The sequence below is a fragment of the Haemaphysalis longicornis genome, unplaced genomic scaffold (genome assembly GCF_048455015.1).
Source record: "Haemaphysalis longicornis isolate Haplotype H1 unplaced genomic scaffold, Haemaphysalis longicornis Haplotype H1 scaffold_10, whole genome shotgun sequence".
Lineage (NCBI taxonomy): Eukaryota > Metazoa > Arthropoda > Arachnida > Ixodida > Ixodidae > Haemaphysalis > Haemaphysalis longicornis.
Window position 1 is genome coordinate 96,508,918 of NW_027526204.1, and position 26,323 is coordinate 96,535,240.

Genomic DNA, 26,323 nt, shown 5'->3' on the forward strand with positions numbered 1-26,323 from the left:
AAAATCGTGTAATGCCTGGTGAAGACACCAAAAACGCGCGATTAGTTGCCTCAAATATGGGTGCATCAGCCCGAGTCCTCCAGCACAAACACATTTCCGACACGCTGGACAAAGTTTAGATTTGGAGAGGGGGGCATGGAAGTTCAAAATTAAACAGCAAAATCATCTAGCCCTCCGTCTAATGATTATGATGGTTGAACGCAAAGCTTTCTTCCTGCGAAATCGAATGAGAAATGGCCAAAGTCGAAGACGCTGCGATCAAAAGAGCAAACTGCGTGCTGATCGAATTCGACGCTCAAGTAGTCAAAGTTTAAATCCAGAAGGCAACCAAAAAAACCCATACGATAGAGCTTTGCAATCAACCCTCATCGTCGTTAGACGAAGGTGTGCATGATTTTTCAAGCGTAGGTGGCAGCTTGTAAACCGACCGCAGCATTCAGTTGTGAAGCTGAGTACAGGTTTCGGGCACCTTCCTGTCTTGCGTCCTTCAGCCACGCAGGAATTGGTTTTTGAAAAAACCATTTACCGACTAGCCAGCAACCATTGCAATTCTTGTAAAGCAATGCTTCTCCACGACAAGCAATAACGTTCTACTATCATGCGGTATTTATTCTATCAACGATTCCCGATCACTGTAGTAACAGAATTTCTGTGAAATTAAACACGTTTCAGCCGTAGGTAATGAAGTTACGGAAGCGTCGTCCATCATAATTTCTGTTTCGAAGTAAATCTTAGAAGACACCCCCCAACTTTGTCTTCCGCTTGTGCATGACGTCGACGCCGTTTCGTCATCAACTGCCCAAGTCCAGCGCAGCAGCATTCCTAGATCGGTTGCACACACCGGCTTTGTGGGAGCATTTAGCTGCAGTATACTCCTCGATACGCGAAAAAACGGCATGCAGGCATCAAAAAATTGCATGAAGCAACGAACTTTCACTTCCAGCTTGACTTCCAACATGGCGCATTGAGCGTCGTCTGCTATTTGTAAATACTGAGTACGGGCCTAAATTACACACATGGCATGCCTCGTAAACGCCACATCCACGCTCAAGATTTACCGATCTGCAAAATGCACGTGGGGTTACGAACGCTTTGCAAGCCGCACTGCAGAAAAACGACAGAAAGCCATGCACAGTTACGCTGCGCTGACCGCCACCGGCATTCCACTGACGAGCGGTTCGCCACGGGCGGCGCTGTTCGCTGAAGCGACGGTGGTGCCATACAACGGCCGCCCGGTCCCTATATAATTGAATCGATATGTAAATAACAAACACCATGTATATAAGTGTACGTAAAAACACCCCTACAACAACGTGTCGAGCCTTCAAATGATGTGCGGGCGAATGTTTCACGCTTTTACCGATAAGCATTGGAGCTTCGCCCCTCTCATCATCATTCACTTCGTGGAGATGGCGAAATTTTTTGGTACATTTACAGATTTATTTTACCGACTATGTTATTAGATGTGTAAAAAGGGGTCCACAGAGTGGGGCATGTTCACGAACTTTTTTCTCCCAATGTAGGGCAAGTTGTGCTGTCCGCCAAGATAGGCGACACAAAGATCGAAAACCTCACCGAACCTTTAGTATACTCCTACCCAAGCTACAATGGTGAAAAATACACGTGTGCCTTTTGGGACGACAGCCGTGAGTATTCTGCAAAAAATTCCCCGCATTTCCCCGAGGGGAAGAATGTGAAAGTGCGAATGCACGAGTTGAATTTGCGCGGTTCGGTAATGTTCGCGAAAGAGAGATCACACACACACACACACAACTACAAAGAAAGAAAGATGCATTTATTCACAGACACCTATTTGTGTTGTCGTTGTACTTGATTGCTAGAGCGGATCTCAGCTTTGAAATTTCGTGTCAGTACTCCTTTAAGCGGGTGCATTAGCCCTTCTCACGCCCGATTCCTGGCCAATCCCCCACGTGGGTATGTGCCATGTCAGCGGCAAGTCAGCGCGCGCCCATCTCCCCCCGTTGCCAAGGAAGACGAGGAGATTCCCGGCCAATCCCCCACGTGGGTATGCTATGCGGACATCGCCGGTGGACGCAGGTTCAGGGTCGCTTAAGAAGTGCATCGCACTTAAAAGTCTTGAGTCTTTTTCGGCCTTGCGCTTATACAGACGATAGAAATGATTTGAGGTGCATGTAGGTGGTAGAGACAGCTTGTGACAATGTGATTGTGCCTCTAAGGCTATATTGTAACTTCGTGTCCAAGGTCGCATTCAAAGAGGCCCTGACACACTATTTGAACATCATAATTAAACTCAGACAAGCCGGAAGTTGCGTTTTTACAAACCTTAAAGCTTATCCCTTACCGTAGAAGTCTCGCCGTTGTGACGTTCCTGCCTGTCCGAACTTGCGTGAACCGAAGTAGTAAAACCACCTTTCCACCGCTTCCGCAATGAGGAGGAGGAGGAGAAGGAGGAGGAGGCAAAATGTTTTATTGAGCCAAAAAAAAAAAAGAAGTTGGGTGGCGCCCTCAGTTCAGGAAGCCGCGCGCTTCCGCAACCCGGGTGGCCCGGTTGATTAGGCGTTGCTGGTCCTCCGTGTGCAGGCTGGTCAGTGCACGTTCCCACCGCTCAGGGGATGGGGAAGGGAGGGGATCGGGATGGTGCGGGCAGAACCATACAAGATGGGCTGTTGTGGCGGGGAGGTTGCAGGAATGGCAGAAGTAGGAGAATGTGGTAGGGGAGATGTGCGACAGTATGGTACAGTTGAAGTATGTGCCAGTCTGTAGCCGGCGCCACGTCCGGGCCTCCGCTGAAGTGAGCGACGGGCATAGGTCGGCGTACTCACTCGTGAGTACACTCATTTGTACTCATTTGTACTCAAACTCACGAGTGAGTACGATGATGAGTGATCACACACCCAGAAAAAAACAGTGAGTACGATGACGAGTGAGTACAGGGGTAAGTCCACTACTCGTGAGTACAGTACTCATGAGTACACTACTCATGAGTATGAGTACTCATGAGTACAGTATTCATGAGTATGAGTACTCAAGAGTTTGAGTACTAATGAGTATGAGTACTCATGAGTACACAGTACTCATGAGTACACAGTACTCATGAGTATACAGTACTCATGAGTACACAGTACTCATGAGTATACAGTACTCATGAGTACACAGTACTCATGAATACACAGTACTCATGAGTACACAGTGCTCATGAGTATACAGTACTCATGAGTACACAGTACTCATGAGTATACAGTACTCATGAGTACACAGCACTCATGAGTACAATACTCATGAATACTGTGTAATCATGAGTACTGTGTATTCATGAGTATATGCACTCCTGAGTACAGTGGGGCAAACAAGTTTTATCACGAGCTCGAGTCCGGACGCGCGTGTACGAGTCGCAAACATTTAGCGGTGTCACTGTGCAGCTTAACTGTCAAGGATGGTAAAATTAGGCAACGAAAACTGCACCTTCCTCCTTTCCCGGTCCCTGTTTGGCGCTGTAAGCGTTTTTCGGCGGTCGCTCGCAAAGGGGTCACGGTGAAGAGGGAAAAAGGAGGGGGTGAGGGCCCGGCGGGAAACGCGGCCGCAGTTGCTCTTCTCTGATGGGACTTGTTGACTGCCGCAGTTATTTTTGTTGCCGCGGCCTGTGAACGCGTGGCGGCTTCATTGCGGTTGCTCCCTTCCAATTGTTTTAGGGGAGAGGCGGTGGAGGCTGCTAACAACGCACGAACTAGGCGTACTGAAGTCCCTCTTTTTCGGTCTTCAGAAGTTTCCGTAGACGCATGTCACGCTGTGTAGTCGTTTCGTGAGCCGAACCGCTCATTTCAACTGTCGCAGTTAATTTACGTAACTCGCGTCAAACCGACTGCGTGGTTTGTAACGTTCGCTGTGCGTATTCAAGCGGCAGTTTGGCTGATGTACGTGCGCCCATATGATTTTATTAGGCTCCCGTTTTGAAACATTTTGCTCAGGTTCGCTAGTAATGTGGTCTCGTGTAGTGCCATTTACAAGTGCCCCACCGTGCACTACGGCGTGCAGGCGCGGTGGTGGAATTTGCCTCAGTAATGGAAATAAAATATCCGAGTACACCTAAGCATGTTTGTGAGTTGTGAATCGGACATCATAATATCCAGTTCAACGCGTGCGGCGCCTTGTTTAGCCTCGCATATTTCGTCGAAGAGCTCTGTCATCTTGCCGCTGGAGGAGCGTTTTGCTTTCGAATGGCTTTACTTTCGAGTGGCAACCCGATTCGCCGCTTCTCGTTTATGCCACTGTGTAATGAGGGCGCTGACGATGATGGCGAATTTCGGTGGTTGTTATTCCCCTACCTTCACTACTGTTTACAGGCGGGGCGACCACCCCTCGCTTGCAACTATACCGCCGAGTTTAAGCTCGCACTGTGAGAGGCCTCGAGAAGGAATTGTTTCGAATTGATGGACGCCACCGCCAGACGCCGCTTAAGCTCGCTTAAGCTCGCATCTTGGAACGTCTCGTAAAACATGTAGATTGCACATAGTACGACGTGACCGCACTTTTTGATTGATCGCTGTCAGCTTCATCCGCGTTGCTCGAGATAAGAGCTGCAGATTTCCACTGTGCAACCAACCCACCAACACGGCAATACAGTGACGTCAGTGCAAGCTATCACGCCTCCGAAAAACGCGTCTACAAACTTTGTTCTCGAGTACACAAAGCACGGCAGAGCAGTTCTACGCTGCTGTACCGGCACCAACTGGGTGCCCTGCGGCCCTCGACTGCGACCGATACCCTCTCCACGCCCCCCCCCCCCCCCCCCCGAACACACACACACACACACTGTTGGAACTGGGCCATTCTAGCTCAGTCACCACTGTTCGATTCACTTCACTTTATTTCCTTAAAGACCCCACAGAGGGGTGTTACGTAAGGGGCGCGTTGTACAACATAGATACAAAAGCCACAGGTTAACAATACAGATGCATAGATGTTGCGACGTTGCCCTGCTCAGTCCGCCATCGACGCGGCGCAGAGGAGAGCGATGAAGTTGTCGAGCCGACGGTGATTTTAAGCTGCATTCATATACAATATATACAAAGGTAGCAAGAGCGTTACATGGCTCGCACAAAGGCACTTCTCAACTCAGTGCCTCCGATGAAATGCCGCCGCACAGCCGCTGCTTCAGAGCTGGTTTTATACCCCCGGGGTTCCGCCGCAGCCGCGTGCAGTTCGAATCTTTCCAATCAGGACTATCACTGGCCGCAGTTTGAATCCGGCGAATGCAGGCGAAGTGATTGCGTCAGCCGAGCCACGAATGGGAAAGGGGAGGCGACTCAGCGGCGCCGTCTCCAGAGTCTACTCGTCGCTGTGTGTCTTTTGCGGGCCGGTCGTCCCAAGCATGATTTGGTGCGGCCGTCTCGATGGGAAAAGGAGAGTAGGCTCGGCGGCGCCGTGTGCCGCCAGTTGCAGCACGTCTGCCGCGGGCTGGCTGACCGAGGCGCGAATCGGGCCCACCGTCGGCGCGTCACCAGGTGCAGCAAATTTGCAGCAAATGGGTGCTCTGGGTAACCGCACACACACGAATAGAAAAATTAGTAAGATCAGACCTGTGTGGGTTTTGGCCTAGCTGTTAACGGAAATAGACACAACGACGCGTAGCGCCCGTCCTGTCCCTTTTTTCGCGGCGGGACCTCACTCTTTGGCTTTTCGCGCGCTAGCCGGTTTTCGCCTTTCTGTTTATCTCTTAATTTGCGGGCTGGCGGCGGTTGCGAGGGGTACGGTTGCGCAATATTCGCAGAATTCGGAACAGCGGCGGCAGCGTCTCTTTCCAGATGATTTTAAAGACGATAGTCTTTCTTTGGCCACTTGAGCGCGACAGTGTTGGCCTGTCAGTCTGTCTGCCTGTGTCCGTCATAAAGATAATTCATTATTGCAACTTAATATCACGCCCCGCTGTACACATGGGAGCTACTGGGGTCGCCGTTAAGTAGCTTCATGTACATAATGCGCCCTCTCTAGAACTGGCCAACTGCCCCGCGATTCAGCCGCGATTCAGCCCCCGATTCAGAACGCGAGTGCGTACGTCCCGTTTCGCTCTCTCCCGTGTACGTGCCTTCGCGCAGTGGGAAGCCCTATGACAATGCACCGTGTAAGACGTTTTCTTCTCGGGCTCCTCTGTCCTGATGTATATGTAATCTCAGTATTTCTAATTAGTTAGACATTTTATTTTTTTCTGTTTAGCCTTTCATTCGAGCCACGACCTAGCTAAGATGTTGCAGTCGACAGGATCATGATTTAAGGCCACGGGAGGACGAACGGACGAACCACCTGGACGGACCGCACCACGACTACGAGAGTGCAGCACGCAGACATGGGGCACCGACGCACTCCACGCCAGCGGTGGTCGACACAGTGCTGACTTCAACGGAACGCTACGTCCTATGCTCTACGAAGAAACAGCAGTTCGTGAGCGCACTACGATTACAAGGTCTACCCTGCTCTGGCCGTAGGGACGACATCATCTTGCGTCTTCAAGAGGACAAGGAAGAACGTCGCCATTTCTCCAAACGAACGAATGTGCCAACGCTACTTCAGGCTGCCTCCGACAACAAACGGCAGAGGACCCTGCAAGCGGCGCTGTTTGAGAGCAGAAGGCTGCGTGATGAACGAGAAAGTTTTCTGAGACAACTGGCGATAGTCGGCCGCCCGTTTTCCACCGTGCCTGGACTGCACGAGATCTGAGCACAGGCAGAATGCACGACGCACGCACATGAACGAGACGACGCATGCAAAATTGTGATTGCGTGCTCACCGGACCTTTCCCAGGTAATCGCCACGATTACGGAGACGCATCGAAGGTCAGTGCATTTCTGGCGAGATTACGAACACACGTTGCTCTGCTACATCGCCCACGAGCTACATCGCCCACGCGCTGATCATTCCAGCAACGAGCAACGAGACGCGCAACGTACGCAGGGCGCACGAGCCAGAAGGCACCACGTTCCTGGCACCCGCTCTTCCGCAACAGACGTACACGAACGGAACGCTGAGAGCAGGGAACGCAACGGAGCCGGTACGTACATTTTCCGCACGTGCACTCCCGGCGCGGGTCCACGCAACCAACAACATCGCATCCGGATTGGTAGATATGGCCACGACAAGCGAGCAAGACGCACGGCGCCCGAAATGCACCATACGTGGCGAACGACCGCACCCCAATTATAGGGGAGTTTCCTAGATAAAACGAGACGCACAGCGCACGAAACGCACCAGAAGTGACGAACGACATCCAACTTGAACCAGTGGAGCTGACCACGGAGAACGAAATGCACAACGCACGGAACGCCACCAAGCCGCAGCACACACGGAGGAAACTGCTGTTCGCGACATCCTCCGCTCCCACTGCAGGTGCTATCCTGACTTGGCCAGCGAATGTTACAACCGCAGAAATCACCTGGCCACAAGCAACAAAAGACCCAGCGCACGCGGTTCAACCCTACCGGAAAGTACGAGCTCTCCGACACCCGCGGCTCCCGCCCGAGTCCAGCGGACGAACGACATGACACTCGTGCAAGTAGGTCCGTCAACGAGCAACGACACGGCCAGCGCATGCGGCATGTCCGAGCCAGAATTAACAAGATCACCGACACCCGCGCTCCGATCGAGACTCACAAGACAAACACCATTTCGTACAAGAGGACGCAACCGCGAGCAAGCGGACTCGCGATAAACGGATCCTGCTTGTATGGGAGACATAGCGATTATAGCATTCTCGAAACAACGGGCAAAAGACGAGGTCTTGAGCGACGACACGGACACGGTAAGAACGGCAACGAATGAACCCGATCCAGACGAAGCATCGAATGCCCTGACGATGAAGCCACGCTTGCGACGCCGAGGAATGTGGGACCGAACGGACGGCACGAACTACGCCCGCTTCCCCACCACAACCGTTTCACTTCCGAAACAACCACGGCGACTGCGAGCACGGAGCCGCAACGACTTTGACCGATCAGCCATGTCACCCTACGAAAACGCTCCGCTACCGCACACTAAACGAAAAGCCAAACGGCTCCCGCACCATACGCAACGCACGCGCCAATTCAAGCAACGTCCTCAACGCGCCGAACTATGCCGTCCCTACACAGCGCAGCTCGCCACCGGACAAACCAGACGTCTACGCCCCCACATGCATCAAGCACGCGACGAGCTACACGAACACAATCGCCGATGGAAGCGGCGCAATCAACGCAACGCCGTAAACACTGTCAAGTTCAGGTCTGACGAAGTGAATCCCACGGCACACACACAATGAAAATCAAGTAGATTTGAAATTCACCGAAACTCAACGAGACGAACACCCTCTTAACGAAGTTTCTAGTATCTGGAACAACAAAAAACAAACGCCAGCATCGAGCATCTGTGAACAAGCGGACAGTGATCTGGATACGAACGGAAGTCAATCTACGCGAACGCTTCATTGTGCCTGGGGGCAGGCGCATTTCGGATTCAGAGCAGGATTAGGATACGTATCAGCGCGCCCGGAAACGAAAACGGACGACAAAAGCTGCCACCCGAAGACACGCAGAAAAACGCAGTTTACGGCCTAGGCCGCACCGACAAGCCCCGAGCTCCCCCGAGCCCGACCCGGCCTGAGAACAAGACGAGACGCCAGGCGCAACGCGAGTGCTTACGTCCCGTTTCGCTTTCTCACATGTACAGTGTACTTGCCTTCGCACAGTAAGTCGCCCAACGACAGTGCACCATGTCAGACGTTTCCTGCCTCTGTCCTGATTTATATGTAACCTGTGTTTTTCTAATCAATTAACAATTTATTTTTTCTACTTACTTTCATTCGAGCTACGACCTAGCTAACAGTGCAGATAAGTTGATTATTCGTGAGTAATACAAACTGAGTACTCATGAGTACTGATTGAGTACTCATGAGTGCAGAATGAGAGCACTCATGAGTGCAGAATGAGTAGTACTCGTGAGTGCAGAATGAGTAGTACTCGCGAGTGCAGAATGAGTAGTACTCGCGAGTGCAGAATGAGTATTACTCATGAGTAGTACTCATGAGCAGTAGTACTCATGAGTACAGAGTGAGTACTCATGAGTGCAGATTCAGTACTCATGAGTACAGACTCAGTACGAATACTCGTGAGGACAATTGAGTTTGAGTACAAGTGAGTATACTCATGAGTACAGATTCAGTACTCATGAGTACAGATTGAGTACGAATACTCGTGAGGACAAATGAGTTTGAGTACAAGTGAGTACGATTACAAATGAGTATTTGATGAGTGAGTACGAGTGATTTTGTGACCAGACGAACTTTTTGAGTCTGAGTTTGATTGAGTACAGCGTAAATAAAAAAAAAATGTGATTGAGTTTGAGTGAGCTCTTTCTGTTTTGCCGACCTATGGCGACGGGTGGGAGAGGGGTAGTGGAAACGAGTGTGGCGGTAGTGGGCAAGCTCTCTAGAATATTATCCCCAGCTTCGATGACCCAACGTGGCGAACGCTGACGTTAACAGCGAAGCTGCCTGACGTCCCTTAACGGCAAGGATCAGCTTTACAGATCATCTCAAAACCAGCAGATCGATTCTCGTTCGCGCGGGAACTGTCGCTGCGGTTCCCGGCGGCGGGTGGCTTGTTCTTCCGAAAAGCGCGCGAATTTAACCGTTTTTTGAACATTATACAAACGACCGCAAAACGCACCCGCGCGCCTCCGAAACATCCATTGAAAAAGCGCTCTCTAATTTGCCGCCTCCTCTCCACCTGTCCTTGATTCTTCCCACCTGCGTTCGGCGCGTGCTCTCACCCGAGCCTTGGCTCCGCCTACTTGCGTTTGGCGCCCGCTCGCCCTCTCCCCTTGCGCTGCACCTGTCCTTGGCGTTTGCTTTCCCTATTGGCGGTGAGCGCGAACACAGGCGGCGCTGCGAAGCGCGTCTCCGTGACGTCAGCTTAGGGATTCTCACATTTGTCGTCTGCTTGACTCAGGATCGCTCTCCCTGCTGTTTCTTTGCGCTCGGTCAACGTCTGATGCTTGTCCGCACCAGAATTGGCGTGTGGGTAACTTTTTATCATAATAATAGGCTTAAAATCGCGTACACTAGCTCATGGTGTGAATTAAAGTATAGTTTTGGATACCGCTACGGGAGAAACATTGCCGGCGCCACCCCATTCCTTGCGAAGCCGGTCCTGTGCGGAGCGCGAAGAGTCGGAGCTAGGCGTCAGCTTCTCATGTAAGCATTCGAACAAAAGGAACAGTCAGCTGCTAATAACCGACAACAGCGAAAATGGAAGACCAAAACAAATTCTAGGCCTTCAGGGCTGTCGGTTTTGGCAGAAGGCATCACGATTTCCGGTAATCATATGTAAGCTAAAACAGTTTTTGCAACCTTGCCGAACGCTCGAACGTGTTTTGTCACATCACTTTACCATGTCAAGGCATGAAAGTTTGCCGACATGCACTATAGACTGCAAAAACTGTAGGTTGAGTTCCAAATAACCCAGTGTGTATATACGCGCGTGCTGATTCTATATCTGGCATCTAACCAGTATGGAGTTTTATTGAGCAAAACGAGTCACGTCTTCGTTAAATTTATAGTAACACATATATGTTTGTTAAGACGTGGAGGGATATTTCGGAACATTTTGCAGAGCCATATCTTCCCGATATTCGGATATGCGTTATAGGAAAACTGCACTCAAGAGGAGGAGGAGGAGTAAGGGAAGGAGGGGAAAACTTTGTTTAACAATTAAATCGATCTGGTTAGTGGGCCGGGTCCTCAGTCCACGACAAGAGAGTAAAAGTAATTTTCTTCAAATCATAGAACGCCATCCCGAGTAGAATAGGATTTGTTCTTCTCGCCTGGAAGGGTTGAAAAGCAATAAAGAGCTACTTGGAATTCTTCGGTTTCGAGTCTTGTAATATATGCAGGTATACTATTTATTACGTTAGTTAGCGAGAATATCATGCCTTCAACACCGTAATCACGTCGTCATTGTTCGAGTTGAGAGTCAGTTCGTTATGATAACGATATAATTACGATGGAAATTCGGAGCACAAAAGCCGCCTTCGAGTACTGTGGACCACGTTGTTTAGGGCGCGATCGCGGTGGCGTAACACAAACCTTCTCATTGTATTTGCATGTGAATAAACAAAGCACGCTGCGGATATGCACCTTCTTGCACGCAGCCGTAATGAAATCCAATTTGTGAAGAAGGTAATGTATTCCATACAAAATGAAGGAAATATCCACACGACCTTTGTGAGGCTCCCAAACATCCCGAAACCTCCTAATGAGAAGTTGGTGACGGCGCAGAAAAAGTAATGCGTTGGGCAGAAAAAAAAAGCAAGAAACATTAATCCGATACAAGACGACAACGAAAGAAATAGAAGAAAGCCGCTTTATTTCCTGCTGTGCGATGAGCATGTAGAGGCCGTTGCTTGGTTCGTAGTATTAGATACGTAGTATTAGACTGTTGAGTCTTCATAGGAGCATCTCAAAAATACCGCAGGGAAGCCTACGCATTTTGAATACTTATCGAGAAGCTCTGATCGCTGATCCTCGCGAATAAGCAAGAAAGGACGAGTTACACACGATCTTCTGACCGATACTCCGAAAAAAGTTGTTTCTATCTCTTCGTGTGTTGAAAACTTGTGGGGGATACAGCTTCAAATTATTCAGATGCGTCAGAAGCTGGAAAAATAACTCAGTCGCTAGAAATACGCTTTTTAACGCACTACAGCAACGAAGCGGGCGATTTCTAGCCCAGGCACTGTTGCCCCTCACAAGCGGAGTGTAGCAGACGACAGCGGCGCGAATCCCTAAGCCGACGTCAGAGCCAGGGGGCGCCACTCAAAGATCTCACCGCCAATCGCGAGGCTATAAGCGCGTTTACATAGATGGGACAGTACCGTACCGCATTGGATTTGTCGCATTACCATACCGCATCGTATCGCATATAAGCAGGACAATTCGCTTGGAAGACGCGTCGCATGCGATGCGCTAAAACAAGGTAGATCGAGAACGCAAATGCGACTTCCCGTACGCATGTAGCGGCAGTCGCATCGCATTTCTCGGCTCGGCTCGGGTGTTGGGAACTTTAGGCTTAGCATCGTTGCGGATATTTGATCGACGCTATCTGTGCAACTGCGGATGACGATCCTTAACACAACTTTTCGCCACATTACCATCCCCCTTCTCGTATGTGGAACTTTATTTCCGCGATAATAGCCGTTTGAGCTATCGGTGTTCAAGACATATCTGTCCTGGCCTGTCTTGATTCCTCCGCGCAGGTAGCGCCATCTTCCGGCCGTTCGCCGCACCGCGCGCCACGGTGCCGGGTCTCGAACCTCCGCGGCCGTTCAGCATAGGCTAAGCATGGCGGCAGATATCTGATCGCCGCTTTTAAAATCAGCGCTGATAATCCCTAGCTCAATGTTTCACCACACTAGCATCTACTTTCTCGCATGTGAAACTTCTTTTTCGCGATCAGGTTGATTTGGAAGGGCGGCGACAAGCTATTGCTACCGTTGTCTGCGCCGGTTGGAGCCGCTTTGTGCGCCGTGCAGGCAGGCGCGGCCGGCGTGTGCGCGGACCGTTACCGAGGACCAGTAAACGCTTCGCGATCGCCTGCTGTATCGATTTCTTGCAAACAACGCGCAGAATGTACACATCTAGCTCAGCGATCGTCGTAGTTGATCGGGTGGACCGGGGAACGACCCGCAGGTTTCGCTTCAGCCGCGATAGACGCCAAAACGAACAACTTGCCGGCTACCGGAAACTCGTAATGCCGGAAATGCGTCCCCCCAACTCCCAGATATGACACAGGGTGGCGCTAGTCTCCAATGCGCATGCATGTAAACGCAAACGCGTCGAATTCACCCGATTCAACGAACCAATGCGATACGCTACTGCCGCCTCCATGTAAACGCGCTTTATGATGCCATCCCCATATCGCTGCGTCGGCGTTACCACGCCACGTCACATGGAAGCTTCCATCAAGAACAGCTTCGACATTAAAGTTACCGCAACGTATTACCCTAACTGAAACACTTACAAAGCTGTCAAGTCAGCTTTTGGAACGCAATATAAACTCCTAGTTACTTTAAAAGACCAAGCGCTTTTGCCGTTTTATCGCCTTGTATTGATTCGCCTTTACGGTGACCTATGGAACCCGCTAGTTGCCTTCGAGTCTTTCGCAACACGTCACGAGTTACTTAGGTACCCTTCCCTTGCCTTACAGTATATTTGAGGCGGATTCTTTCGGGCAAGTATGTTCGCCGTTGAGAATTTGTGTGAACCATCTGGTACCCTATTAAGCTTGTACGCCAGTGAAGGTACGGTATTATGCGGCCCAGACGGGATGGCAGACTTCTGAACGCAACATTAACGTCTACCGTTTACTGCTCGGACTGTTTAAATACCTAATTACCATTAAATTCACAATAACACACGTTGCTACAGCCAGCTGTAGCCATTTTCTTTTTGCGCGCCCGCAAAAGGATTTCATAATCTGGAATCATCGTTAAACCGATGAAAGCAAAGATGACACAGCCGCGTCACACGAAACTCGACCAGACTATGGGCCCGGTGACATTCAACCAAAATGTTCAGCATATCACACACCTGTTTCTAATGGCATCAACGCGTAAACATGCTAGGGAGAGGCGGGGCAAAAAAATTGTGCGCGAACTTAGCTGCAAGCGAAACAGATGACGCCACAGATAGTTTCTCGACTCATTTTACGGAAAGGTGTTCGCTGATCTGCGCCGCATCAGGCCAGCCAGTGAACCGAGAAAGCGCGGGAGAGGGATACGAGTGTGAGCTCCTTGATTTTCAAGTTATTGTGTTAATACTAATTGCAAAAAGAAAATTTTTGCTGGAGGAGGTCTTTTGTAGTTCCTGTAAAGAAACAGGTTTCTTGCTTTACAGGTAAAGAGTGGTCCACCGTAGGCATTACCACCAATCAATCAGGAAACTTAACTGTCTGCAGCTCAACACACATGACGGCCTTCTCACTGCTTCTGGTAAGCCCACGAGTGGTTGCTATTACTATCTTCTTTTTTCTTTCTGCTTGCTTAAAATGCTGCACTATAAAAACAACGTTCCCGTACGAAGTGGTGTAGTTGGTTTCCAGGATCAAACTGCTGTTAAATTGGGACAATATCAGATGAAATATTGCCCTTTTTCGTCATTTCATTGCAGTAATTAGGGAATATTTATTCGTAGCAAAGTGGCCGCAAGTGGCTGTAATTGTGTGAATTCAAGGGAAGTCATTCTGAGAACAGGAATTCCCCCAGAAATTTTTCTTTCTTCCTGTGGGATGCCTCAAATAAATTAAACTTTTCACCGTCTTCTTTCGCACATCAACAAGGTAGCAATTGCTTAGAATGCACTCATATTGTTATGTCCAAAGGTACCAAGGGGAAGATACTTTACCCATACTGGCAAAAAAAGCGTGTATATAGTTACTGTTGTATTGAAAGGATGTGTCTCTGCTCACAAAAGAAAAGAAAACAAAACATCAATCTGTTACCATAGCACGGACATAGTAAAACATAAATTTATGGTTTAATGAAAACAGTAACCCAATGGAGATCGAAGGAGTGAATGCTTAAAATTTAGAAGTCCCTACGGTAGCAGCTTTGTCATTCGCGCACCATTCATAAAAAGGGTCTCTCCCCCACTCGTCTGCAGTCCAGAGTATGTAACCCAAATGTTGTACTTTTTATGATTTAATTTCAGAATAAATGTCTGTTCTCCTTTGAGATGCGTACAAAACTTACTTTTACAAGGTTGTTCGCATTAGGTAATTTGTATTCTCTCTCAATCTCCTTTGTCTCCCAATCAGGACCCAATTCCAGGTGTGGCCACACCAGCCTACCACTACCGAACTCTTTCTCTCATATCGCACGTTGGCTGCATCATGTCGGTTGTTGGCCTGTTCTTCACCATACTTACCTACGCGCTATTCAGGTGGGTTTCCCAATTCCCGTCCGTTTAGATGCACGGGTTTGCAAGTTGTCAATGCACGCCTGCATGCAAAAGTTCGGATACAATAAGGGGATTGATACTAAGCCTACTTTTCACACACTTATAGTGCCAGCGTGGTTATAAATGACGGGTAGCCGACTGACAGACATATTCAGAGGAGACGAAAAACTGCACCTCTCTATCATTACTCTCATTGCTCACAAACGGATACACAGATCACAACTCACGTATCGCACTGAAGAAATCTTATTTTCAGCTGTGTTTCAGTAAAGGACAGCAAGCAGCATTTGTGAGCTTCCTCCTAAAATAATTAATTATTAGGTGGAGACTTGTGGCCGTTGGCCCTGACGAAAACTTCTGTAATTGCTGGTTTACTTTTCTGGCGCAGTCTGCAGTTATTCTTTTACGCGGAGCTGCGTCAACTCTTGTTATACGGCGGGAGCCTAGAGTGGCGCACTCCATAGGAGACAATTGGAAGCCATTCGGAAGCGCTGAGGCGGATCGGTGAGCCACGCGTCTCTATCTGCAAGATTACAAGGCCCTTCGACGACTCGAAGCAGAACGAGGCGTATAAGACGTCCAGCAGGACATTCATTCTGTAGGAGTGTACCTGCCAGGACCAGTTGGTACATTCTGACGTTTCTGAAAAACCACGAAGGCACAAAAGTCACCAGCGAATGTATTGCACTTTCTTTTACTTGTGTCGATGTTTTTTCGCTGATTTTTCCAAAGGGACATTCACGCTTTCGCATTCAAAAGCCGTGATAATAAGTGCTTACGTGTTCACGAATTTTGAACAGCGGGGCGATTTAAGCTTTTAGTTCCGCCGTCGAACGTTACCAGAAAAAAATACAAAAAAATAACGAGCGCACGTCAGCTTGAGGCTTGTGAGGAGCGCCCGGCGACGTCCAGGCTTGCGCCATGCGAGGAGCTCCCCCAAAATACGCAGCAAAATACCGAGCGCGCTTGAGCATGCGCCTCGGGAGGAGCGCCCGGCGTCTGCCAGCTCCACCTTCGAGAACACTCTGCACAGCCCAGCGTTCATGGCGTGATCTCTCGCGTGCTCTTTTGAGAAGCAGTTCACGTGCGTTCGCGCCTGAAATTGAAAGAATAGACAGACGCCATGTTCGCGAAGCGGGTTGCCACGGGTTCTAGCGCATGTTAACGCGGTCCACTGAGGTAAAGATGTGAAACCCTGTTGACAAAACGGTCTGGGCCTCCCAGTCATGGAGACGTTCCAGGAGCACGTTCAGAAATCCCTGTGAGGTGCAAGAGCCGGGTCTCCGACGACGGGAGGGAAGCCCCCAGCTCTTCCGTTTCTGCAGCCGTGCACCACTAGTGCAAACTGCGCTAATTTTCTTTGTTTCGAGACTGTGTGTAACCTAAACTGAATCCTTAAAGGATATTGGTGGGATAGAGAGAGAGAGGAACTTTTTATTAAAGAGGAAAATGCAGACAGGTTTGCGACATCAGTTCGCCGGCATGCTACTCTGTGGGGAAAGGAGAAGGAAAAAGGTAGTAGGTGTAGTGAAGGTGAAGAGAGTAGTAGTAGAGAAAAAAAAATAATATATGATCCTTCTTCAGAGCATTGAGTTCAAATGTTCTCGAGATGAAGGGACGACTACAATTTCGTGATCATACCAATATCCTGGAGGAATTCGAATAGCGCGGACAATATTTTGCGCTGAGCGGAGGGAGAGGGCCATGGTCCAAGTACCAACCTCAGTGTCAATGGTCCAGGGTGGAAGCGATCAATTTTATGTTGTTTTAAAGTGAACCACAATTATCGCAATATGGGCTTGATGTCTGGCCGATTCGATGTAGATAGGAATTTGTTAGTGCTGCATTAAGACCAAGCCTATGGAACAACGTCTCCTAGTGGCGGGGTAGACGCTCTGGCAGCCGCATTCTGACATATGGGTCTAGGGAATGTAAAAAACCGTAATGATGGTGCTGCAAGGACCATAAACGGTTCCTTTCCGACAGAGCTAGTGCCTTTGTCATCGTGGCGGCATCATGCTTCGTGAAGAAAATCTTTGCTTTGCATATTTAAACGTGAAACTGACGCTGCGCTCGTCTTGCCACTCCTTTTTCACTGCCCACTCCTTTTTTTACCTAAACGCTTCCGTGATTAGCTTCGGAGGTAATCTATACCCACATAAATGGTAGCGGCATTATATGTTCGTGATATTTCCACCGCTATTGGCTCTCTTTTTGGCGCAGGTGCCTCAACAAGGACCGCTTGGGCAAGATCCTGCTCAACTTATGTTTGGCGATGCTTTTACTGAACCTGGCCTTTCTTGCGGGCTCCCTCCACGATCGCTTTCCCAAGCTCGATTTGTGCCTGGGCAGTGCCGTGGCCACGCACTACTTCCTGCTCGCTTGTCTCGCCTGGATGGGCGTCGAGGCGATGAACATGTACCAGATGCTTGTTCACGTGTTCGCCTCGTCCGAGAGATGCTTTATGCTCAAGCGTGCCCTCATCGCCTGGGGTGAGTCCTTATTTGCGCAGTTTTTTTTCGTTTTCGCTCAGCGGTTTTCTTATAAGAAAAAGAACACAATTTCTCCATTCCTTAGGTCACTAAGTAGTTTTCCCTTACATGAGCAAGCATGCAAGAAAGTTGGACAATATGTTGAAGCATTTGCCAGTTAAATTGTCTGATTGTGAAGTGACTAGGAAAGAAGGGCTTGCTAGCAACTTCAACAATGACGCCAATCTATACTTTACTCGCATTACATTGGCCACTTACCGGCCTTCTTTCTTGTACTGTTTGTGGCCTTTTTTTCAGGAATTCCAGCAGTCGTAGTCGGAACTTGCTTGGCCATCGACCTGGAACCTTACAGAAGTCAAGAAGACTAGTGAGTTTTATGCTGTTTTCTTTGCTTTGTGAAGATAGTAGCCTGTCTTGGGGAAACTGAACTCGGTGACTTTCGTCTGTCTGTCTGTCTGTCTGTCTGTCTGTCTGTCTGTCTGTCTGTCTGTCTGTCTGTCTGTCTGTCTGTCTGTCTGTCTGTCTGTCTGTCTGTCTGTCTGTCTGTCTGTCTGTCTGTCTGTCTGTCTGTCTGTCTGTCTGTCTGTCTGTCTGTCTGTCTGTCTGTCTGTCTGTCTGTCTGTCTGTCTGTCTGTCTGTCTGTCTGTCTGTCTGTCTGTCTGTCTGTCTGTCTGTCTGTCTGTCTGTCTGTCTGTCTGTCTGTCTGTCTGTCATTAGATTCAAGTAGTTTCCGCCCAGCCAGAAATAAGATGTACATCTGTATCCCCCGTTGCAATGAACTGCTGCTTTTGGCTGACATAATTTCACTCTATTCAGCACGAATGAAGCGTCAGGCATATTTGGTTTAAAATATAAATATACAACAGAGTACCAGCGCTCTATTTCCTATTATTAAACGCAGGACAAGTATTTGCGAAAGAAAAAAACAACGGTATGCAAACAGTGTAGAGGAGAGGCGAGATTTAAGAGTGCTCTCCCAATACATGGCTCGCGAGCACTGCGAACGCGGAAAGATTGAACTGACTCGAGGAAACCTCTATGGCGTTCACCAAGGGAGCAGCGAGAAATGAAGGGAACAGCGGGAATGTGGTTGGTGGAAATACGAGAGGCATTTATGGTGGCAAAGGCGGCAGAAGACTCGCCTTTTGGCGACATTCGCAGACACGGAAAAACATGGATTGCAAATTTATTTTTCTGGAAAATACCGCTCTCTCTCTCTTTTCTTCGTTTTATTTTCTTGACATTTTAGTACCAGTGAATTCTAGTTATTTATACGTATTATCAGGGTGATCGATGAAACACAGTAACGCAGACTTTACTACGAAACTTTCCAGTAGTCGTTGCGTTTTGTCCTTAGCTGCAATAATGGAAAAATTTATAGTGTGACAAAACAGCGGCATCCCCTGCCAATCGGAGGGCACTTTATAAACCATTCGAGACACCCGACATGTGAATACCTAATACATACCAATTGTCAAAACTTTAATTACTAGCTCTGAACAGCGCCTACAACCCTATTACCCTGTGAAAAGAACATTTTGTATGTTGGGTCTTGTATTTGTTCGAAGTAAAAATAATGTATATTTTGTGCCTTTTAAATTATGAGTCCAGTTAATTGGGTGTCTTTCTTGTGTAGAACCTTCGGTGTAGAACCTACGGTGTAGAACGAAACAGTGTAGAACCTTCTTCGTTTGTCACTATCTCAAAGAACCCCTCGCTTTTGTTTCTCTCTTTTAGCTGTGCGATATCCAGTCGAAACACGTACATCTACTACATCGCATTTCTGGGCGTCTCCTGCCTCATCTTGTTCGTCAACCTCCTCGTCTTCATCATGGTCATGCGTGTCCTGTTGAAGCCACGCATGCCCGCTGCTGCCAAATCTGCCAGCCACACCGCCGGGTCCGGTTCCCCGCCTCCAATAACAACCGCACAAGTTCGAGGGGCCTTCACCGTCATGACCCTTCTGGGTGTCACGTGGATATTCGGGGTGTTCGCTGTTGGCGACGCCAGGACAGTGTTCCAGTATATCTTCTGTGTGTGCAACTCGATGCAAGGGTTCCTCATCTTCGTGGTGCGGGTGCTGCAGTACCCAGAAGCCCGCGCTGCCTGGGCGCAGCTGGTGGGCACGGGAACCTTCAAAAAGCACCGCGGCAGCGGACCTCCTACGGGGTCCTGGTGCGCGAACTCTAACCCGAAGCAGAACAGCCACTCTTCCATGGTGCGCGTGACATCCACTAGCACAGACAGCACGAGCACCGTGGTCTTTAACAGTAACATATGGAGCAAGGAAAGAAACGGTGGTGCGGGCGCCGTCGCCTGTGCTAGGGATTGTCCTACGCGATTATCACGCCTAACGGGTGTGGGTAGCTTGATGAAGAACTGCAACCTTCAGAAGGGCGACTGGAATACCAATGCTTGTGGCACATCTAGAAAGAAGTTTTCTAAGGTAATATATCTAGATATGTGTTCTGCCTGTACAATCAAACACAGATGTATGTTCTGTCTGTACATTTATTGCGGAAACTGTCGCATGCAAACACGCTCCTAAAAAGCACAACGCAAACGATCGCAAATATACTTAGCAGTGCTGTAAATGCGGTTAAATTATGGCGACCTCCTTCAACATGGCTGGTTGTGCCTAAATTTTGGAACGCTTCATAGAGGCATCCCACTGATGCAGCGTGGTATACCAAAGCCATTTTGTATAATGTACCTAAGTTGATCTTTGTTGAGCGTTCTGGCATTTTGATAGCATCAATTTTGCATAATGCTTTAACACCTTTTATTGATTTCCGCGATAGTTGGAGGCGCACTATTTCTACTGCCACTGACTCTCTTTGCAGAAAGTCGCAATCACGAGAAAGCGAACGTAACTTTAGGCGTACAATTCAACAACATTACAAAAGTTTACCACTCTATGTCACCACAAAAAAGCCTACCGTCAGTTATTTCATAAGTTTCTTTGCGAATGACGTGCGAATAAAGAGCGCCCTTGCGGGTGAGCATTTAAGAAGCTTGTGCTTAACATTACCGTTGTTTTCCGCAATAAAACCTAGCAAATTCTTGCGATAGCCGTAATTCTGAACAGATAACCAAGGGCAGCTTCCATCAATAATAAGTTAGCATTTTCGTGATGTAGCTGATTACGAGTAATCTTCGCGAGATTCGGTTGCATATCAGGAAGTGAAAACAAGTTCCAGGACGTCTTAATATAATTTTGATGAATTTGATGCATCTAGTGTGACTTCTAAAACCTTCCAATTTGCTGAGTTAGTAAATGGTTTGAATTACAGCTCATCTAAAATTATCTAAAATAAAAAAGACACTTTCCATTGTATGATAGGTAAGATACGAAGCGGAATCAAGTGTCAGGCAGTCCTGATAAAATTTTTGTAACTTTGGTGGTGTAGTGTGACTTCTCAGACATTCCCAGTTGCTAAGTTAGCAAATGTTTTTTTCTTCAAAAGATAAAAAAGAGGCTGCACGCTGTTTAATAGGTCGGATACTATGTTTGACGGCTTGCTCCGGCATTCAATAGTCGCACGTTTTGGCGAAAAACATTTTCTTTTTTGCGCTTCAGCAACTTGAAGATGGTTGAGATTTATCCAAAAAAGCGAATTTGAATTGGATAGAGGTTTATCCGAATAGGCGAGAAATCATTCAACGTGATTAAATTGCATGTGCGTACCAAAAGGATGGCTTAAAAACGCTATCAGCCTTTCGGGACTGTCATTGAAGGCCTGTTACGTTAGCATCTGGTTTATGCCGGTATAATTGTGGCAAAATTATTTTTCTATTCTTTGCAAATGTAGTTGACGCAAGTGCTTAACGCAGTCCTGGTGCAAACTTTTTAGTAGAGCACTAGAGAACAGCATTTTACACGCCGTCTCTGAAAGACTTGATACCTCCTCCTTGTTCCATACGCTTACTGAAGCTGTCTGATGATACTTTTAAGAATATCACGTAGTGGTGGTAACATATTTCTTCCTTTGTGTGTTTTCAGCTCCATCTGTTATTTTAGAGTAATCAGTTAAATGAACAAGGCGAATATAGCATTGTAAGAAAATGAAAAGTGGGACTAAATAGCCAAACTTACGAGTATTGCGATAAGAGCGACCAAAGCGAATTGCTGATAATGCACAATTGTTGCGTTGAACCGTTGTATAACAGTCCCACGCCCCAAGCACTTACTCGGCGAGGTTACTATTAAAATCGTCATTGAGGATGGAATAATAACACCAAAACTAATTTTAGTCTTTACTGTATTCGTTTCTTTTATCGCAGGTTACTGAGGACGAACCAGATTCTCGTGATCATAAGAAGGACTGCTATGCGTCACTGGACAACGTAACCAATTTGGTGCCAGACCTTTACGCTGGCCAGGAGCAGCAGTCAGCAAAAAGTTACAGTGCGAACGCGTCTGAACCATTTAAGTACGTGGAAGACGACACGCGAACGAGCCCCTTAGGTTTCGGGGCCAGCCAAAAGGACCACATCTTGTTTGCCTACGCTGCTGGTGAGACAGTGCCTGTACAGATCAACGGATATGTCCAATCGCCGGTGGTCAAGCCGACTGTGGAGCCCTTCAGCACGTTCAAGAGACCTTCACCAGTTCCGACCACGCCAAACATTCCGGAACTGCCCAAGTCATGGGCCACAAAGGAAGCGCTTCCACTTGGTGTGGTCGCCTCCGATTCGCTGCCTGCTCAGAACTCTTTGACAACTACCACCGAAGAGACATCGTTCCTGACGAACAATGGAGCAGGCACGGTGTTGGTGTCATGATGCAGTAGAAGAAACAGCGGGGAGAGGTAATCTGTTTTGTGCACTTGTGGCGCTTTTGCATTTGCAGTGCGCGATAATTAGCACTTTGTAGCTGCTTCCAAAGACGTACCAAATTCATAAAAGCATCCAAACAGCGATGTGACACTGAGCCTGGATGTACGCTGTAGAGAGAGAGAGAGAGAGAACGATCTTTAAGGAAACTGGCGATGTCAGCCGAGCTAAGCTGACTGGCCTGCTACGCCAGATGAATGCGATGACGATGATGATTACAATGATGAAGAGGAATACACATTATTTTAACTATTTACAAAGTCTGATCAAGACTTGCGTCTTTTATGCACGCCAATAAGGCTTTCATTGTACGAGCGGCACGTTTGGAACAATTCTAGGCCTGTGTGTACGAGATTTCGGCGCACGTTAAGGATGCCCAGGTAGTCAAAATTAATTCGGAGCCCTCCACTCCGGCGCGCCTCATCGCCTGCGTTGCGTCGGCGCGTTAAACCCTACACTCGACGTTGTTGCTCTTTTGAGGCGGCATCCAGAGTAAAAAAGTTGTCTTAAACGTTCTATATGGATAGTTTTGAAGTGGTTATCATGCATAAGTATTTAGGCCGCTACTGTTTTGATGAAGTTCAGCTTATTTATCGTATTATTTCAAGCCTGTAAAGTACAGTAATAGATGTCCCATTCAAAATGTACCTTGTCGCCTGCCGTGTCTACGAACGGGTGAAACGTTGTGAATACATGTTCACGGTCAGACTTTGTATTCCCTCTTACAATGCCTTGGGATACGGGTAATTATTTTAAATTTCCAGATAAACTACTTCGACGATATTTCCCGTCCTACACTTCAAGCGTCCTAAAATATTTCATACCAGTTTTCCTCTTACCACCAGAAACTCACAAGTGACTTAGGAACGCTGAAAATCAATTCTTCTCGAATGTAAATATCCGGCCCGGATTTATTTCCAAAGTGTAAAGAAGTAAAACACAAATCTAAATAGAGATTAGGCAAGTGTCGGTAGTTATTGCGCGAAAGAACACGCATGCAACAAATATGCGGTTTTTCATTCAGGCTTTCACTTCCTGCAATTTGCGTGCACTCCAAACAGTTACATAAGCCTGTATATATAAGCTATATAAGCCTCGGGAGGGGACGGCTTCATTCAGACATGCTTCAGTAGGACTAGAAAGAGTGCTGTCTTTAACAGAAAAAGCTTTGCCCGCAAAATCTCACCTGTGCAGGGGTCGAGGTTCGGGATCCGGGTTTCACGCGTTTCTACTCCCGGTTCCCTCAGCCTGTGCGGAACAGGAAACTTCCGCGCCTCATGGGGCGGCTCTCGCGGTTGTCGTTCCTGTATTCATACGCTGTGAGTACTGACGCGTCTTTCGACGAAACGTAAAACAATGGTGTCTTTTAAACGCATTCCGTTGGGTTCCTGAAACATTCTAACTAAAATTTACATCCTCCACTAATTTTTAAACTTCGGTTTTAGCATTTATTCCGAGTCCGTTTCAAATATTCCAAACAGTTTGGTTCCGTAGTTCCATTACCATTCCTCTATAGGACCCCTAATGAAAACAGTGTTGCAATATCGTGCCTTGTCACTCTTTCCCCTCTTTCAGCATTTTTGAAGAGTCACCGCACTGCCTCCTTATTGGTCGTGAAGCCGAAGTCAACTCCCACTAATAAAATATTGAAAATAAACTATACAACGTCCATACACCATCCTAGTGCTTTATTTGCGGTTCCTGCATGGCGATATTTTTAAAGTGTACGAAAATTGTCACTCATCTGTAACCACCCACAACCAGCAGATACTTACAATAACCAGTGCAACCACAAAGAAATGAGGTATGCTGTTCATTACATGGCAAGCTTGGTCGCAAAGTAACCACATTAAACGCTTAAAGGGAAGCTTTATGAACGTTTCACATTAGATTCGCCACCTGAAATGGCGAATGCATTTTCCCTGTCGCTGCATTTTTGTCGTATCATCTTGTATCGCGAATCCTCATGCCATAACCGGCATTGGCAAAGCAATATTGTTGAGTAATTTCGTCGTGTTTGCGGGCTTAAAGCATGCGGCGGAGCAGGTTATGTTATCATCATCAGCCTGTCTGCGCCCACAGCAGGGAAAAGGCATCTCCAATAGAGCGGTCATTGGAGGTAGTGGCCGTTACTACACCAGGGTGGCTAATCCTGCTTTGGTGAGGGAGTGCGTTACCTGCAATGGTAGCCCCGATCAGGCCACACCCCACGCCTCCTCCTGCAACTACATCAACCCGGAATTTTTTTAACCGGTGGGAACTGCGCGGCACCAGGTTTCGAGCCACGGTCCTTCTGCACGCGAGGCGGATGCTCTACCTCTACGCCACCGCTACACTTCTGCAGCGTTATGTAAGCTATACTAACTATTGCCTGATTTTCTCCCTCGTCTATTGTAAGAAACAACCTAAAGTTATCGATGTACTTTCACTAACGTAATATAAAAGCATGCCCAACGTTTTGGACTTTGGTATTTTCATGACTTTTGCCCAATTTAATTTTGTGCACTGCAAAGTTTCTTTCTCAGAAAGCAACAGGTAGAAAAGTTTTCTTTGTGTTCAATATCAGGCTGATCTAAGGCGTTGCGCTGCTCAGCACGAGGTCGCGGGTTCGATTCCCGGCCGCGGCGGCCGCTTTTCTGATGGAGGCGAAAAGCAAAAACGCCCGTGTGTACGAGATTTCGGCGCACGTTAAAGATCCCCAGGTGGTCAAAATTAATCCGGAGCCCTCCACTACGGCGTGCCTAATCGCCTGCGTTGCGTCGGCGCGTTAAACCCTACAATCAATCAATATCAGGCTGAGCAAAAAAAACGGCTCTTTCAGGTTCCAAAAAGATCAAAGCCTTCAGTCGAAACTCCCTAGATCCTGACATCTGAAAGTTAATAACTGAAAGTATAAGGATTTCTCAAATAATCTGGAGTAAGTTAGAGTTCAAGATATGATCCTGCATTATGCAAGGTGTTGTCCTTAAATAACCTTCTATTTCAATGACGTGACTACTGCCGAACACCTACCTAGTGCAGATTACGCCGCCGAACAAAAACCTGCGGTGAGGAGTCAAACCACATTCTTTAAAGGGAAGCTGAAGCGCTTTCCAAAAAATTTGAGTTAGATTAACAGTTATATAGTTTCTTGCGCGCTGATTCCGAATATCACATTGAAATTTATCGTACATGAGTCCAAGTGGCATTTATCTTGCAAAAAGCGCGGCCCCGTTTGAAAGACGCGCGCTTTTCGTCTTTTGACGCCCCTGATTGGTTGCGCCCGTCATGACGTCAAAGGAGGACACCCTTCGGCCGCGCGGGTTGTCGGAAGCATTGCGAACGATCGCACGGTTGCCTTTGCGGCAATTTAGCTTGTAGTCTAATTTTCGCACATGACTGGAAGTTTGTTTTATAATTTCCCGTGCTGTTGGTTCAATTATCTTGGAGCTTAAATTTGCTTTACACGACAGAGAACCCCAAAGCAGTGACTGTGACGTCGACTAGTGGGTTCCATCAAAATATTTTTGAATTAGGCAACCAGCATAGGGGGATTTTATTCCTTATGTTAATATTAGGTACTACCTTAACTGTTCCTTATTATACACAAAACCATTTATTAAGATTAATGGGCGTTTTATAAACAATCTACCAGCGAAAATCACGTACGTGCACTGCGCGAAAAAATAGCGTTCATGCGCTGTAAACGTATATGCGAAGACACATCTTGCCGGTACACGCATAAACCAACAAGCAGACTCTGCTTCCGCATTTCCTTTGTTCGTTGTCGCCCACCCCAGCCCCGTGCACATTCTCACTGGCGATTTGTCTCGTCGCGCGACGGCGCGCGTCGCGCGATGAGGCCTTGAGGGGGTGTTCGCACTTGCGATGAGCGATGATGCGACTGCGTTCAGCGCAGCTGCTTCCCGACTTGTACGACCTCGTTGGTGCGTCAACCATTCGCAGTCAAAGAAAATGATGTTACGCGACAAAAGCAGGTAGAAATCAAACTAAAACACATGCTACTAACCTGGAGCAATGCCGAAAACATTTGCGG

General features: G+C 47.9%; 1 protein-coding gene across 2 annotated transcripts in view; it reads left to right on the forward strand.

Moving 5' to 3' along the window:
* LOC144158899 (uncharacterized) overlaps positions 1-23,965 on the forward strand; it is a 78,280-nt gene extending 54,315 nt beyond the window's left edge. Inside the window, exons 12-20 of one of the 2 annotated variants that reach the window (XM_077690082.1) lie at positions 1,524-1,646; positions 13,898-13,992; positions 14,817-14,941; positions 17,183-17,451; positions 17,749-17,818; positions 19,189-19,669; positions 21,736-22,262; positions 23,482-23,606; positions 23,863-23,965. In XM_077690082.1, the coding sequence (XP_077546208.1) occupies positions 1,524-1,646; positions 13,898-13,992; positions 14,817-14,941; positions 17,183-17,451; positions 17,749-17,818; positions 19,189-19,669; positions 21,736-22,236 (1,664 nt within the window). In that variant the 3' untranslated portion in view covers positions 22,237-22,262; positions 23,482-23,606; positions 23,863-23,965. Of the gene's footprint in view, positions 1-1,523; positions 1,647-13,897; positions 13,993-14,816; positions 14,942-17,182; positions 17,452-17,748; positions 17,819-19,188; positions 19,898-21,735; positions 22,263-23,481; positions 23,607-23,862 lie in introns of both variants that reach the window. The other variant, XM_077690081.1, reaches the window with a different exon arrangement.
* The last annotated feature ends 2,358 nt before the right edge of the window (positions 23,966-26,323 follow it).